General features: G+C 42.3%; 1 protein-coding gene across 20 annotated transcripts in view; it reads right to left on the bottom strand.

The window, feature by feature from the left end:
* Positions 1-17,874, bottom strand: part of PARD3 (par-3 family cell polarity regulator) — a 673,340-nt gene that overhangs the window by 114,011 nt on the left and 541,455 nt on the right. Inside the window, exon 23 of one of the 20 annotated variants that reach the window (XM_027121753.1) lies at positions 5,062-5,197. The exons of the other annotated variants lie outside the window; for them this stretch is intronic. Coding sequence (XP_026977554.1) covers positions 5,077-5,197 — 121 coding nt within the window. The 3' untranslated portion in view covers positions 5,062-5,076. Of the gene's footprint in view, positions 1-5,061; positions 5,198-17,874 lie in introns of those variants that run through there. 20 annotated transcript variants of the gene reach the window in all.

The raw sequence follows: 17,874 nt of genomic DNA, 5'->3' as shown, positions 1-17,874 counted from the left end.
AGCATATTGATTAATAATTATTTGCACTAACAGACTCAACTAAGGCAATATCATCAATTACCTTAAAAATTGGCTGAGATCAATCACAATGGAATCAGCTGAGTTTGAAGAGCCATTGTCTTTTGCTTAGTATTTTTAAAGAGACCCACAGAGAGGCAGGGCTTCTGAATGGAATCCTAGGCTAGCACTGCTGGCCTGAGCGAATGATGGGCGATTACTTCTGAATATACATTGACCTGGACCTTTTAACTAAGTAATGAGTCTCCCACACTTCCCCTGAGTGGGAGGTCTCCATGGTAAACAAATGTTTTCCACATATGATACAGGATGAATGTGTATAGTCCAAGGAATGTACTGCTGATGATAAAACAAACTGGGCCAGAAAGTAATGGGCTGGGAGGCTGACCAGCCAACGGTGCCTGTACATCCAAGTTTATACCCACGGACACGTGAATATATGCCTAGGATTCATCCACCGAGTAACCCGCACACAGCAGACACAAGAACACCCAGAAATACCTGCAACCTAATTTATTCATGCAGTTGAATGTGATTTGAATAAAGACACCACTCCAAAGTGTTGACAAATGGGGAGCTTACTTAATCTTACACATGCATTTGGCAACTCAAAAAAACATGGCTAATTTTGGCAGTGATGTCCAGTTCCAACTTCCCAGCTCCCCCGAAGATGCTCCACCCTGCGGCCACCATGGTCACTCTAAAGTACAAATCTGACCACGTGGCTTCTCCCCTCCCATCCTTCCCGGCACAGCACTGACTAATCCTGCAGCCCCTGCTAAGGGCCTCGGCCTCACCCTCTGGCCCCATGGTGCTCAAAGTGTGGTCTGTGCACTCACGGGTCTCCAGGCCCTTTCAAAGGGTCCACAAGGTCAGAACTATTTTATAATACTAAGACCTCACTTGCTTCCTTCACCGGATTAACATTTGCACTGATGGTGCAAAGACAGTGCGCCAGGGAGCTGGTGAAACAGCTGGCGATCGGCACAGATCAAGGCAAAGACACCAGACTATACTGGTGGTCGTTGCGTTCTTCCCCTCCAAGCACTTGAAGGAAAATGAGTGCCAGTTTCACTCAGGCATAATCCTGATGAAGCAGTAACTATTAACGTTAGTAACTCTGGACACTGAGTACACCTCTTTTTAATATTCTTTCCTGAGAAAGCAAGTATGCATAAAGCAGCTGTGTCACATACATACCGAAGTATGATGTTTGTCTCAAGTAAAGGCGCTTATGGGATGGAGTTGAAAGCTGAACTAGCCTTGCCCCCCCCCCCCCCCCCCCCCGCCGCAACAGAACACCATTTTTAATTAAAAAGAACAAGTGACAAAAACCTGTTATTCAGACTTAGGTATTTAAAAGGCATTTTCCTGAAAATAAACAAAGTATGGATTTGTCCCTTTGAGGCAAATTAACTGACAATATTTACGGCCAATGATAAATTCTGGGTTTTTCAGTAAAAATTTCAAACTTTGGAAAACTCACCATGAGTTTGATAGCTTCCTAATACTTTCAGCTTTTTGAAAAAAAGCTGAATGAAATGTAATATAATGTATCATCATTTGGAAGATCTTTAGAACTTAGCGGACCTGTATTTTCAAAGTGACCAATGCCTGGTGTAACTAAATCATGCAGGGGTCAAAAAAAAAAAATGATTTTTAAGAGCAGGAGAGATCAAAAGTTTCAAGGTAACAGAAAATTTCATCCCTATGGTTTCAGGTTTCACATCACAGTCCCATGAAAGAAACTACCACTTGTCAGCTTTGGTGCAGACAACTACCCACAGTCAACGTGCACTGTCTTCATATACTTTAAACAAACCCCCCACTAAACAAGGTTGAATGTAGAAGCAGTTACGAGAAGCCAGCTGTCTTCTCTTAATAAGCCAGACATTCTAAAAACATAAAGAGCTTTGAAAAAATGTAAAACAATGTCCATCTTCTTAGTACATTTTATTTTGAATAATAGTTATATAAAAATGTAGCATTTGTAATACCACGTAATGAGATTGTTATTGTTGATTTTAAAGGAATGAATAAATAATTTTTAAATGCCTCAGTTTACATTTCAAATATGGTAACTAACAATACCTGTTTACTCACATAAGAAACAAAAGGCTCTTTGACAGCCTCAATAAGTTTTAAGAGTATAACGGGATCCTGAGACCAAAAAGCGTGAGAACCACTGTTCCAGTCTTCTCCTTGGGCACCATCTCACTCCACACTATTCCTGCCCCCAGGAGCTCACAGCCTAATGGGGAGACAGACCAGGAGGTGGCAGCTTAGAGCACCGTGCAATGAGCATGTGACCAGAGGCCTGGGATGCAACAGAAGAGAGCACGAAAAAGAATGAAATAATGCCATTTGCAGCAACATGGATGGACCTAGAGATTTTCATACTAAGTGAAGTAAATCAGACAGACAGAGAAAGAAAAACCCCATATGATATCACTTATATGTAGAATCTCAAATATGACACAAATGAACTTATCTACAAAACAGAAACAGACTCACAGACATAGAGAACAGACTTGCCAAACAGGTTGCCAAACAGGTTGCCAAAGGGGAAAGGTGGTGGAGGGAGGGATAAATTAGGAGTTTGGGATTAACAGATACCCACTACTATATGTAAAATAGATAATTAACAAGGACCTACTGTATAGCACAGGGAACTCTGCTCAATATCTTGTAATAACCTATAATTGAAAAGAACCTGAAGAAGCATAGATACATACATATATGTGTATGCATATATATGTGTATACATACATATATATATAACTGGTTTGCTTTGCTGTACACCTGTGGAAACTAACACAACATTGTAAAGCAACTGCACTCCAAAAAAAAAAAGTTTAGGTAAGAAACAAAGCAGCCCAAGGGATGGCATGGACAATTCAGAGGGAGCGGAGAGGAGACGGAGGCATCAGTAGCCAGGAGAGACTGGGTAGGGAAGGGGTCAGATTGGAGGAAAGTTACCGAGTTGAATCAGGGTATGTTGACTGTGTTGAATGCGGGACCTGCAGGAAAGGTGGGCAGCTAGATGGACTCTGGGCTTGACTGTACCAATCACTGAACCAACCAATTGATGGAGAGGCAGTCACTGAAAGTACTAAGGAATCAGAGCGAAAGAAGGACAAGGGCTAACACACAGGAAGGCATACTCCAAGCTCCATATGACAAATATCCCCTGGTCCTAGGAGGGAACAGCAACAACCATGACCCTTCTGATTAAACCTAAATTGACTTGTTGGATGGAAGACGGACATCACCAACCAGATGTTTTCCAACTCACAATCCCAAAGGCTCAGTGTAGTATGTTCCTCAGTACTGTGGGTGTGGGTGGGGTGAGGACGGGTCTGGGGCAGAAGGGGGAGGGAAGGATCAAAGAGGCTGGCATGGAGTCAGAAGGATTTCTGCCCCTGCTGAAAAGAGGGAACAGAGCCAAACCCCCACATGAAGAATGACAGTAGCAGCATCACCTGCTAATTCCCTGTGTCAGACACGGAGGATTCCAGGTGAGGGAACCCAAGTCCAAGAGAGATTTTTGTACATGACATGTGATCCAAACTGTTTCATAACAAGGAACTATTTTTATCTCTGAAGCCAGGAAATATATACTCTGGGCTAACACATGGGCTCCTTTGAAATCAGAGGACTTGGTCTGAACACACAAGCCGGTAGGAAGCTAGAACTTCACCATGGGAAGTGGAACAGTGGAACGCTTCAAAATCAAGCATCAATGACTTTCCCGTTGCCCTTTGGGTGGATGTATCTGAGGCAGAAACAGCACTAATCTTAGAAGATAGTTCATATCCTCTCAACACAGATTTCACATTTCTCAATAATTTCCTTATTGCTTCATGCATTGCAAAAATGTCTTCCATTTATTTAAGGGCTACCAACTGGAGATCAAATTCCTCTCCTCTTCTTCTGTCCCTGGTGAGGCTGGAAGATGCCTGTTGATGGCTTAGGCTGGCATCCTTCCTGGCTTGTGTAAAAAACCTTAGGATCTAGGGATAGCTGGCTGGCTGTGGTCTGCGTTTCAAGGAAAGCATCATGGGAGCTTCATGTGACTGGGTAGAAACAGTGATCTCCACACTGCCACCCTCCCTCTCTGTTAGGGGTAAAGGCATTACAACCAGAATGCACTCTGATAGCATTCTCACTCTTCGGTTAAACTCAGTTTTGAAGTTTGGCTGAGCCAGTGACAGCTCCTAAAACTGATTTTTGAAGGAAATGGGAACACTGCTAAGAAGAAGCCTTCCCTTAATTATATAAAACATCTTTTGAATTAAACAAGTAATTCTTCCCACTGAAGTATCTAATTTGAATTTAAACATTTCTTTACATGCTACCTTAATTAGATGCACGTTTCTCTCAGCATCTTAATTTTATGCATTTTACACTTCTAAGCAGCTTGCTAGTGAGGATTGCTTATTTGCATTCATTTACATACAATTTGCAAGAAATGTTGAAAAACCTAGAAAGGGAGAGATGGTAAGTTCATGGGCCTTTTTCCCTAAATAAAAATGTCAACTCTATGAGGAAACAAACAGTGCATTTTTCCCTTGCTTACCTATAGTACTTTCAAGACTACTTTTAATATTTGTACACACAAAGAGACCCATTTAATGAATGCTGCAATAGGAAGAGTTTCTCCTGCAAGTTAATCAGAACGATGAAAAAGCCTCCAAACTTCTAATCGCCTTCTTAATATGAACGTGAAACATCCTCGAGCGGATAATGTCTCCTGAAAAATATTATTTGCAAAGTGCATCTTCTCATACAATAAGGACATAGTTTATCAATTCTCCTCTAAAGAGTCATCCAATTTTAAAACTATTTCTTTTAGCGATGGGTAGTTTATTCTGTAGGACTTTCACTCCAGTTAATTGGATTTTTCTCCACATCTCTCCTCTTGAGCTTAAATTTATATTCACAGTAACTCCACCATCCTTACAAGAAGCTGGAGGTACAGTTCGGGCCACTCTTTATGTGAGAAAATTCCAGTTGGTTATTTTGTAGAGGTGGAAGCTGTTGATACCTCCCTGGTTTTCAATGCCTTGTATTTCCACTAACATCACAAAATATGGGGTGCTCCTCTCCCTGTGACCTTGAGCATGGGGTCTGCCAGGGCTCTGGGAAGAGAATTCCTGAGGCAGCCACGTCTGCAGGGCTGCAGAGGGAGCAAAATGGTAGCACACACTTAAAAATATAAGTGCCTTCCGCATTAAAATTTTCTCTCTCTAATTTCATTGGAACATGGCAGGGAGCCGCCCCGACCCACGCTTCATATAACCACTGCGCTTCCAGAAGGCTCTCCCCTCTACGTATTGAAAGTAATTCTAGGTTACTGCTCCGAGCTTCAGGAAAGAAAGCTGTCTGTCCGAAAGAAGACGTACCTAATCAGAATTAGAGTTTTGACAATCTTCTAGTTGTAAAATAACGGGAACCGGCAGATGGAGTTTATCCTTGAAAGACAATCAAAAAGCTAGGGTGGAAGTTGCCTCTGTAGAGCTAGTAAGGGAGGCCGGGGGCCCACGGCTGGAGGCGGCTCCCGCCACAGCAGGCTCCAGCCGCTTCCTGTGTGGGCTCCGCTGGTCACGTGACTCCCCTGTGCCTCAGTCCTCCTGATGGAAAACCAAGATCTCACAGAGAAAGCAAAAACAGATGCTGCACTTAAGATGATCTCTCTAAAGTAAACAAATTAGGGAATTTATGTCAGCTGTGGTCTCTGGAAATCAGCAAGAACTGAGTTTCCTAAAATAATTCAAGAAATCACTGTGAATACGCTGCAACATGCCAAAGCTATGTTGTTGTTTTCCTTAAAAAAAAAAAAAAAAAAAAAAAAAAAAAAGCTTTTCTCCCTCCCTTCTCAAGGCGCTGTTAGGTGGGTGATGGGAGACGGACTGTGGATTAAAGGTCTCAGGTATCACCATAGCCCCTGAAGGGTACCAGTGCAATTGTAGCAGAGGAAAAAAGAAACACCATTTTTATCTAAGTGCTTAAGAAAACTTTGTAAACTTAAATTTTATAGCAGGTGCGATTACATACATCTGAGAAAGCAAAATTTGATGAACTTATCTATTAAGTTAAAATGTCAACTTATGCTTATTTATAAAACAGATTTGCTATGTTTGGTCCAGCAGTCCAAATCCCCAGTCCTGATTTCATAACTTCCTGAATTGTCTGTTCAAATACCTCAAGAGGCGCCAAAGCGATTTCTCCATGCTTAGTAAATGGGAGAATCCAAGACGTTTTATTTTACAAATAAATATGCCAATGTCTCTTACGGAAACGCATATTGATAATCAATTAAATAGAATAAGCTGAAAACGAATTGAATAAAATTAACCCAATGTTTGTGGCTTCTTCCTTCAATTTTCATCTTATCTAATTCCAACCTCAAAATAAAATTGACTTTTTATGTGTCATTTTCAGATTTAGACAAATGATAAGATCCTCAGTGCTGACGGTGGACTTTCTTCACCACACTGAGCAAGGCGTCTGCTCTTTTCTGTGCTGTTCTAGCAGTGTCTGGCCCTTAGAACAGGTATTCCGTGAATAAAATGTACCATATGTACATTCACAGAAAGCTTGCTATGAATACACACACACACACACACACACACACACACACACACCTCAAGGTACTAAAATGAGTATTAACTGATGATACACAGCGACACGCTTGGTGCCTGTCAGAGAAAATTTCTTTAAAAGAGACAAATCATAAGTTTACGCATCATAAACACACATTTATGGAGTGTTTATGTACTGGAGCAGGAGACACATTCACCATCCTCAAGAAACCAGTTCCAGTTTGGGAGACAAGATCTATTTATATTACTAAGAATATACGGCATCGTATGTTACACGCAAAAGAGAAGGGACAGAAGATGCCAGAAGCAGCAGTGCTTAAAAATGTATTTAGAGTCCTGCAGATGGGCACAAATATCCCAAAGAGAATCTCAGGAAGAGGTGTGTGATGTCAGCAAACGAAATAGGACAGGCTCTGCGCGCACACACACACACACACACACACACATCCTCACAAACAGAAAAGCTGGCCACCCGCGAGCCACGAACACTTGGGCCAGCTCATCCACCATCTCTCTCAGCCTTAGTTTCCCGATCTAGGCCATGGGGATCCCAGTAGTAACTCACAGAGTTGTTGTGAAAGCGAAATGTAGAAAAAGCCACCTGAATCCGTGTAAAGCACTTACACGGTGCTGGTACGTGGACCACGCTTTCGAGAACTATTAGCTGTAACAGAACTGATTTACATTAAACTTACCTCACCCCTCTCAGCCCAATTATTCACTCTTATGTCATCTGATTTGTTCTCATCATCAGTCTTGTAGCTGGCCTGGGAGCCCCTTGTCTCCACTTTCTAGAAACAAGTGATCCAGGCAGAGTTCGATGTCAGTGCTCGGCAGAGTTACACAGGATGACTCAGCTCTGTGACACACGGCCTTAGACAGAGGACACGGGTGCAATCACACCCATCTATCCCCGATCAAATCTAACTAAAGAGCACCCTAGGGTGAGAGTCACTTTTCTATCACTGTTATTCTTAAGATCTTTGAATCTCCTTATATCGTGGACTGGTTCTTGTGTTTATGACCATTTTTGATACAACACAGGGATGATCCTACCTCCTGTCTTAAATTGAACAATGCGTGAAATAAACAGGGGAAGCTTGGAACTCATTCTGTCATATAGGTTTTCATGATACTAGCATTTCATGTTACTTATTTTTGACCTGTATTACCTTTTAAGTTACAAATACTTTGTACCCTTTCTGTTCTGATTACTAATGATGTTAAGAGGGAGACCAGAGCTAAAACCAGTATCTGGGGAAAATCCTGTGAGGTGCCCCCCCTTGTCTACTTCTGTTCTTGATGTAACTTGGCAGTCTGAGCTTTGGGAGTCCCCGTCAGGAAACAGCTGGTTGTGCCTGGAAGCAGGTAGACATCATACTTCATCTCCTTGTCCTTTCCCACCTGTACTCACTAGATGGGGAAATAGCTCCAAACTAAGTTCAATGAATTTGAAAATTGTTTCAGTGTCTTGAAATACTGTGCTCTTTTCCAAATTTAAAGAGTGTGTGGTGCTTCCCTGGTGGCGCAGTGGTTGAGAGTCCGCCTGCCGATGCAGGGGACACGGGTTCGTGCCCTGGTCCGGGAAGATCCCACATGCCGCGGAGCGGCTGGGCCTGTGAGCCATGGCCGCTGAGCCTGCGCATCCGCAGCCTGTGCTCCGCAACGGGAGGGGCCCCAACAGTGGGAGGCCCGCGTACCGCAAAAAAAAAAAAAAAAAAGTGTGTGCACACTTGCACACACACACACAGATGCACAGACATCTAGCACACAATCTTGAACAATTTCTTGCAGTGACCAAACACTACATATGTATTCTTAGGAAAACATTTGTTTTTAAGATTCAGTTGGCCTCTGAGTATTCACAGATGGTCTTCATGTTTTAATTACTCAGTCTGAGGGACTGATTGGACCAGAACTGGAATGAAACCTTCAACCTCCTGTTTTTTGTTCCATCAGCACTGTGTTCAGACAACTCTTAGGACAATGTATTGTTTTCCTCTAAGAAAAAAGGCAGACCACCTGCCTGCCTCTACCAAACTTAAAACAAAAAAACAAACAAAAGAAACACCCCACCACCAACCTCCAAGTTCCTGGCATGGATCCCTTCAACAATGTAAACATCATTAGTTTGTGTTTAATTCCTTTGGGACATAAAAATTGCTCAGCTCTGCTCGCCTACGTAGACCAGGTGCATGAGGAGTGAACTAACAAATCCAGGATTCTAGGTTAACACATCAAAGATTTTTAAAACATAACCTAACTAGTTACTTGCTTGAATTCTCCACTATTGTTTACCATGCAAACCTTAGCTGTTACTGCAGAAGAATGTAAATCTGTGCTTATTTCATGAAAGAATGAGAAATTCTCTTGGACTCTGACATTCACAATACAGCTCTTAACAATAATGATAGCAGCAAATTTTTAGAAGATGGTGCAGTAATTAAAATTGTGAAAAACAAATTCTATAAGCCAAGCATGTGCATATTTTCTGGCCAACTTACATTAAAAATTATTTTTTGATTATCAAAGAACCATAATAAATTCAGATAATACAGCTATATAAAAAGAAGAAAATAGAAATCATTCATAATCCCGGCAATTATGATTTTAATGTTTGTGTCTTCTTTCCTTATACAGACAGACCTCATTTTATTGCACTTTGCGTGTTTACAGATTGAAGGTTTGTGGCAACCCTGCTTGGAGCAAGTCTGTTGGCACCATCTTTCCAACAGCGTTTGCTCACTTTGTGTCTCTGTGTCACATTTTGGTAATTTTCACACTCTTTCAAACTTTTTCATTATTATTGTATTTGTTTGATGATCTGTGATCAGTGATCTTTGGTGTTACTACTATTACTGCTGAAGGCTCAGATGATGGTTAGCAATTTTTAGCAACAAAGTATTGATATTTTTGAGGTATGTACACTGGTTTTTAGACATAATGCTTCGGCACACTTAATAGACTGCAGTATAGTGTAAGCATAACTTTTATGTGCACTGGAAAACCAAAAAATTCTTGTGAGTTGCTTTATTGTGATATTTGCTGTATCGCAGTGGTCCGAAACCCAGCCCGTACTACCTCCAAGGAATGCCTGTCGTCAACATTCAATGGGTGACTTAATGAAGATTTATCATATTTCAATAAATTCCACCTGAATACCAATTTTAACTAAAATTAACTTAAAATCTAGAAGAATGCCCATTTGAAATCACTGGTTGGCATGTGTATACACACATAAGGAAAATATCTGGAAGGATGGCCCTAGAAGGATATTGATAGGATATGGGATCATCTTTATTTTTTTTCTTTATGCTTTTCTGCATTTTTGAATTTTATAATGAACACTATACCTTTTATTATTAAAAAATTATTCCAGATGGTGGAAAATTTTCTACTGAACCACTGTACAGCAAAATGGGAAGGACAGTCAACTGAACCACAGATGCACCCTGATATCCCTTTACAGCTTGTCACAAGCAGTTAATTCCTTCAAAAGGTGTCATAAAATAGGCAAACACAAAGGGAAAGCCAAATTGCCAGGCTGAACCCCAGACCTTGAAAGTACTTGGGCAGGATTTGAGAGCTTTGGGCTCAGACAAACGTGAGTGATGCCCTGCTCCCCAGGTGGGGCTGTTTAAAGAGAGGACCAGCCCCAGCCCGAAGAAGCCACAGACACGGAGGCCGGCTCCACGGAGCCACGGACATGCCACACATAGCCCAGAAGGAGGGCCTTCCCAGAAGCACAGGTGCACAGGTGTGAGGACTACTAGGTAACTGCGAATGCTCTAAGCTGACATCCATGCCCCATGGCTAGTTAGCGCAGGCAGAGCTCAGAGTTAATGAGGCCACAGCCACGGCTTCAAGCTGGTGACCAAGCAGTCTGCTCTGCTCCACAGCCATTGAGAACACCCCCAACTCCAGTTACCTGTCAGCAAAGGCTGCCTGTCGTGTTCAGGAAGCCCAAATAACAACATGAGAATAAAGCACCCCTCTCGTACTTCTGAGAACAGAGGATGCAGACTTTCTCCTGTGAGCCAGTTCTCCTGATTACATAACAGGAGAATCAGTAGCTGGGTCAAAAGAAGGTGTGAGCTCTTAGTTACAACCTAGTTCACCCAGGTATTCTCCTACGTTCTTTAACAACAAAGACCACCCTTCAAATGTGAGTAGCGACGGCAGACCCCATCAAAAGTCAGAATATTAAATCCATGAAAAATGGTCTAGTGATTCCTGGACATTATGTGTATATCCTGAATTTCACTGAGGCGAGGAAGTCAAGACAGCCATGAAACGGGATTGATAAGTAAAGACCTGCTCAAAAAAAGCGGAATTTTATAAATGAACTATCTTTGAGGCTATGATTGTGTGGACCTTTGTTACACATAGTGATGACAGTAAAAACTTATGTCTATGTTAAGCAGTTTATACACTGTCTCACTTAATCCGCAAATCAACCCAGGAGACAGGGAGAATCACGATTCTTCTTTCGTGGAGTACAGCTTAGACGGGCTGAGTCACTGGTCTAATGGTCAGGAAGAGTGAGCCCCTAAGAGTGTTGACTTCCCAACCTTTTAACCACAGGAAAAGCAAACCACAGATTTCCTGCAGACAGTTAACTTATTGAGAGATGGGCGATATTTTCGCTGATTGGGAGTGGAAGTTAAAAGAACACGGCTGATATACATATACATAGATCTCCCCTGTTTTGGATTTCGTTCCCATTTTGCTATACAGTAGAAAGTAACACAACATTGTAAAGTGACTATACTCCAATAAAAATTAATTTAAAAAAATTAAAAAAAAAAAGAACATGGCTACTGAACATGGATGGACCCAGAGATTATCACACTAGGTGAAATAAGTCAGAAAAAGAAAGACAAATACCATATGATATTGCTTATATGTGGAATCTAAACTATAACACAAATGCACTTATTTATGAAACAGAAACAGACTCACAGACATAGAGAACAGACTTGGGATTGCCAAGGAGGAGGGGGGTAGGGGAGGGATGGATTGGGAGTTTGGGATTAGCAGATGCCAACTATTATATACAGAATGGATAAACAACAAGTTTCTATTGTATAGCACAGGGAACTATATTCAATATCCTGTGATAAACCATAATAGAAAAGAATATGAAAAAGAATGTATATATATGTATAACCGAATCACTTTGCTGTACAGTATAAATTAACACCTCATTGTAAATCAACTGTACTTCAATAAAATAAACTTAAAAACAAACAATAAAACCATGGCTGCTGCCCTGTGGAACTTCTGCCCAAAACGTAGGGAGTTAAAACCTCGCTGGAGAGAAGAAACACATCAGGAAAGGAATTTGTATCAGTACATGGGACCTATCTGCTATTTGCTCATCTCTAGTGGAGGAGCCTCAGCCTGTCTCAGAAAAAGGAAGTTGTTAGCTGCCCTCTGCTCCTCCATCACACAGCTTGCTACCTACTGAATTCCAATAAGGTATCGACAGCTCATCGGGGCTAGGCCAACTGCTCAGCTAGATGTGCAATAAAGAACGGGCTAGCCAGGGGGCTGAGTATCAGCAGACCCCGAGCAGTGACAATAGGAAGGAAGGGACAAAGCATTAGTTGGTAGGCTACTGCCTCTGTCTACCCCGAGGCTGCTGCTGCCTCATGGAACCACGGCCCCAGACAGACAGCAGGACCACAACAGCAGATGGCTTTCAGCTGGCAGCGAGGTCAACGCAGGTGTCAGGACGAGCGTGGCTGTCCCTGCATCAGGCTCTGCTCTTTCCTGAACAGGGCAGACGTTGTACAAACTCTTTGGCAGCTTCTTGGCAAACCTCCCCTTCTCTCCCTCCAATAGATGTGTGAGTGTCTGTGTGTGCAACAGACACACACACCTGCCAAGTTATCTCTAAGCCCTGTATCTGCTCACGGTAGACAGCCTGCAATAGGAAAGGTGTGAGTTTGGAGACAGAGGGAGAACTGGGTTCCAGTTTGGTCTCTGTCCCCAGAAATGACTATGCTGTATGTCTCTCATCTCCCACCTGTCAAAGAAGGATGCGCTCACCTACTTGCAGAGAGCTCCGAGTATGAAGTCACGTCACGACGCACACAGCGCACTCAGTGACTGCTACCACTAATACTATTGTTAGGAGCCGCTGTTCAGGAAATGCTGATACATCACATTCTATTTCCACTGTGAGAACCTTCCGGGAAGAAAACAGGTATCCTCTCATTATTTAAAAACAACATTTTACAACAAAGGAAGACCCTTATCTCAGCATAAGTAAAACTTTATTTAAATAAATTATTAGAAAACCAAAGAGAAATATAATTTAAAATTAGAAAGAAACGAAAAGCCACATGTATTAAGAGGGCTGGCGTATTCTGGAGAGAGAAATTCCAGCTGCTGGTTCATCTCTTCATTGTGCTGACAGTGACGCTTTCAAAAGGGGAGACTTTGTTTTTAAAATTTTAAATCAACATAGAGTAAAATTGACTTGTGTGGTTCTCTGTGTTAAAATCCATAGAGCTATACACCAAAATGTCAACTCTACTCTTAGAAAAGAAAATTAATTTTTTACACATCAAGAGATTAAATAAAATTAAAAGAGAAAACGAACTAATTAAAAATAAAATACATTAAAAGTTAATTTAAAAATAAAATTCATCAAAATAATTTTAGAAATAAAATGTCTTTTCATACATCAAAAAGAAATTTAAAATAAAATGAATCCGTTTTTATAGTAAAAGGAATTAATTTTAAAAATGACTTTTAATCATCAAGAGACTCGTGTAAGTATCCCACAGTCAGGATCCAGGGTCTTTCAGCCTAAAAATTCAAAGGGGAGAAGTGTGGTCTATTTAGCAAACACTCCCTGAATGCTCACTCATGCTGGGTGTGCCGGGTATTAACTAGGGTAACTAGGGACGTGAAGCTGAAGGATGGGGACCCGCACCCCAGAGCATCGCTGCTGTTGGTGAGAAAGGCCAGAAAGCTTCCAAAATATTGAAAGACTTTTCAAGCATATTCATTACACATCCCTGGACCACGTTACAGATGAGAAGCGAGAAAGAGCTTACAAAGATTGAGATATCCACTCTTTGGAAGAAGAAAGCATCACCTCTTGTCCAAACATCACATTGTATCATGAAGACTAAAACAGAGAAGCTAAGTGACCTCGCACAGTGGATCCAGAACCAGGGCCTTGGCAGGAGACCAAACTCCTTCCCGACATATCTGAAAACTCAACAAGACAAACCTTCTCTTCCTTTTATTTCAAATGATATTTTGCATATGGCGGCACTGCTTATATGCATTGATGCGATTACATCAAAGAATCCATTACTTATCATTTACGAGTTTATCTCCAATTTAATGACAGAAGACGAAAAACGAAAATAGTCGAAATATGTGTTTAATATGTTACTTTCCTGGCAATATTTAAGCCATAATACATGATTCAATTTCTCTCATCGTGATAACACACATAAAAGACAAATGGCTTAGATCCAGAAAAGAAGAAAATAGTGAGTCCTCTCAGTGACAGTGGCCATCCTGAGCTGGCTGAAACAGAATGTCTATCATTCTGAGGGGCCAGAGCTGGAATCCACCAAGGTCTGCACTTGATGACAACCAAGGCAGGGATTTCTAACATTGCCTTCCCCACTGCCCAGGCCCTGTTGTCATCTGCAAACCCATGGGACACATCTCCAGTTTCTCCTGTGTCAAGACAACAGGACAACCTAATTTTGAATGTCCTTTTGGGGGTGGTTATAATGCGAAAGGGAGCTCTGTTTCCCTCTGACTCTACCAAGAGATAGAACAGCAAAACGCTTCCATGTATGAGCCAAGCACCTGAAGAATGAAGGCAAAATGGACTAATCGCCAACAGCTCCTCCAGAGCAATTCTCCTAGCCTCAGATCAAATGAATGGCACCTCTGAGGCTGGTAAGACTCCCCCTGACTCCTAGCCTTCTTCATCACCTGCAAAGCTTCTGAAGCCAGCATTCCCAAATATCATCAGAGAAATCACCGCCTGGAATCCACGCATCTGAGTTCTGCTGATCTAGCAATGACTGGTTTTGCTACAGTAGAAAGTATACTCAAGTTATGAAATAGGAATGATGTGAATATGTTTTGTTTATATGCAAGAGAATTTGGGGAGATGTCTGATCTATTTTAAAGAATGTTCTGAATAAGTCAAAGATGCCTCTCATGTTATGATTAAAAATCAATGGCAGCGGGACTTCCCTGGTGGTGCAGTGGTTAAGAATCTGCCTGCCAATGCAGGGGACATGGGTTCGAGCCCTGGTTCGGGAAGATCCCACATGACTCGGAGCAACTAAGCCCGTGCACCACAACTACCAAGCCTGCACTCTAGAGTCTGCGAGCCACAACTACTGAGCCCTCGTGCCACAACTACTGAAGCCCGCACGCCTAGAGCCCGTGCTCCGGAACAAGAGACACCACTGCAATGAGAAGCCCGCATACCGTAGTGAAGAGTAGCCCCACTCGCTGCAACTAGAGAAAGCCTGCATGCAGCAACGAAGACCCAATACAGCCAAAAATAAATAAAATAAATAAATTAAAAAAAAATCAATGGCAGCTAGATTGTAGTTATCATATTCATAATTAGAGTTCTATCCCTTGATTAGAGGTTTCCGAATAGTAAATGTATTGACTAAGCCTAGATCTCATGTAGAAAGTGGAAGGGTATGGAAAGTAAAACTTGATATATCAACATTTATTGATGGTATTGATTTCAATGATGATAACAATGAAAGTTACAGGCGGATCTGGATTGATTTTCAAATTATCTTTCTTGATGTGGACTTTAGCCAGCATAAGATTTTTCAGCTCATGCCATGTATATTTCTGGCATCTATATAGTCAGAAATGTAACTTTATAAGTAGAAAAACTGTTTGTTTGGCAAACTTTGGATGTGCTTCTCTTCTATCTAACTACAAGCCCATTAATTTTTACAATCATATTAAAGAACTCCAATAAAACTTTCAATGACTCAAGGGAATGGCAGTTTTAGACAGTCAACCATAATTAAGCAAAATGATTGTACCAGCATCATTACTGGCAAATGCAAGGCATAATTTGAGTCTGGGGACAACCATCTTCAAAAAAATTGAAAAAAACACCTTTTGCATCATAAGCACATTTCATCAACAGCAGCCTCAGGGCTCCAGTGAAATCAATTAGCTGTGTTATATATTTAACAATGGAAAAAAAATCTTTGTATTTCTCAACTGAGAGACATCTGATGCTGAAGTCATTGGAACTTTCAGGTGAGAATCAACAGGGGCTGAGAACTATAACGCTTGCTTGTTGAACTTGCCTAATCTGACCATAGTTAGTCTGTTATATTGATATCTGAACTCAAGTTTAAAATATTCCTATGTTGGCCTAAATTCTCTTGAAATGCTACATAGGCCAGGTACCACGAGGGAAAACTTTTCAATGTATCAGAAAAAAAGTTAATAAAGTATTCAAATCTTTCTGTAGTGTTTTTTAAAAAACTTTTTTATAAAAAAAAACAAACTCTTCCAACTCTATTCTCTTGATCCGTTTTCAGAAGTAAATCCATGAACAGTCATCACTTAGGACGCTGGTGAGCTGTCAGACGCAAAAGCTTGGATTTTGGAGAAGGATGCCGAGTGCTAAGGAAGAAAGGGGAAAGGGAGGGAAACAGGGCACCAGGACAGAGAAGGCAAAGCCCGGGTAACGTGCTGAAGGAAGCAGAGACCAGATCTTGGAGAAATGCAAGGACTCACCTCCTGATACTGTTCCTCAGGGATCCCCGCTTTTGAAACCTCATCTAGGGTCCAGTGAAGGCAGCAGGTCCCAAGGATTCTCTGGCTTGTTTCTGCTCTGGCTACTGGACTGTGAGGAGGCACTTGCCCTGGGTGGAGTCCCCACCCCCCGGGGCTGGGCATCTGAGGGCTACTGTCACCGAACCCCGATGGGCTGCGGCTGAGGACTGATGCTGAGCACGGGAGGAGGGGCAGCCGCACGCACGGTGGCAGGTGGGGTGCGAGGGAGGAAAGGATGATGGAGAGAACTTGCGCACAGGGACATAACTTGATCGCCAATCCCATGCAGCATCTCACGGGACGCTTACTTCAGGCTCGTGGGAGAGAGGAGAAGGAGGTGGTCCAGGAGCAGCTGTGAGAGGTGGCTGTGCCTGAAAAGGACCGAGACGCGCGCCTCCGTGATGGCCCAGAGACCACGAGGGCAGAACAGCGTGCTGGCGGGTCGAGAGCTCTATTGCCCCCTGGCTGTTAATCGCAGATCTTTAGTAACCAGGGTGTGAAACTAGACTAAGGCTCACAGGTGGCATTGGCTGTCGTGACAGAGTTCCAGCAAATCCAGCACTGTCTGTAAGCAGGAAACAGGTGACATTTGCCTTGAGTGAGCCCCTAAAGCCCTGGTTACGCCCCTCCTTCTGCTATTGGGAACCTGTCAAGGTCCAGGCCTGTCCCATTTGCATGTTTCTGGAGGAAGTCCTCCTGAGATTAGAGAAAACCTGTGCTACCTCCGTGTAATTCAAGAGGACCGACGCGGGAGTCTACACAGTTTCATCAACCAACAGGCATCCAGCTGTCCCTTGCGCTGCGCCCAGTTTGAAACCACCATCTGTCACGGTGTGTGAGTGCCCGCAGGTGTGCTTGCTGGTCTGTGTAGCGGGAGAGTTGGGACAGGTAAGGTCTCCCTGTTTACAGTCTAACTGGAGAAACAAGACTTACAAAGCTTACATCAGCAATTCGCTCCTAAACGATATTCCCCCTTTATCTTATAGAGGGACTCATACTTCATTAAGATTTAGTCTTCTGATTATTTCTCATTCACATGGTTGTTTGTTTTGCATCTCTTGGGTAAAAAGAAAAGTGTTCAATAATAAAATAAATAAAAATAAGCACACCAGTGAGTGTTTTCAATAAGCAACCCTTACATCAACTGTTGGGAGGTGGGACTGATCTTCTGCAAGCTAATTTAATGTCAACAGTCAGGACTAGAGAAAGTGAAAGCCCAGCCGTGGGGTTCCTGGTAAAAGCATTTCCTGAGTGTGTGGAGAACGCCCCCGGTCCTCAGAGGGAGGGAGTGTCAGAGGTCACCATAGTCTGGGACACCACGGATTGAGTTTCACTCTCAGGACAAAGCTGGTTACATAAATAAGGCGTAGAGTCACCAAAGGGTTAAATGCACGCTCCACCTTCTCTTTCACCAAGAAAAGATGCTTTTCCCCCGTTT

This window comes from Aethalodelphis obliquidens, unplaced genomic scaffold, assembly GCF_003676395.1.
Source record: "Aethalodelphis obliquidens isolate GAN/ISIS:26980383/991018 unplaced genomic scaffold, ASM367639v1 scaffold23, whole genome shotgun sequence".
NCBI classification, from domain to species: domain Eukaryota; kingdom Metazoa; phylum Chordata; class Mammalia; order Artiodactyla; family Delphinidae; genus Aethalodelphis; species Aethalodelphis obliquidens.
The sequence above is the reverse complement of the archived record's forward strand: the minus strand, read 5'-3'. Positions and strand labels throughout refer to the sequence as shown.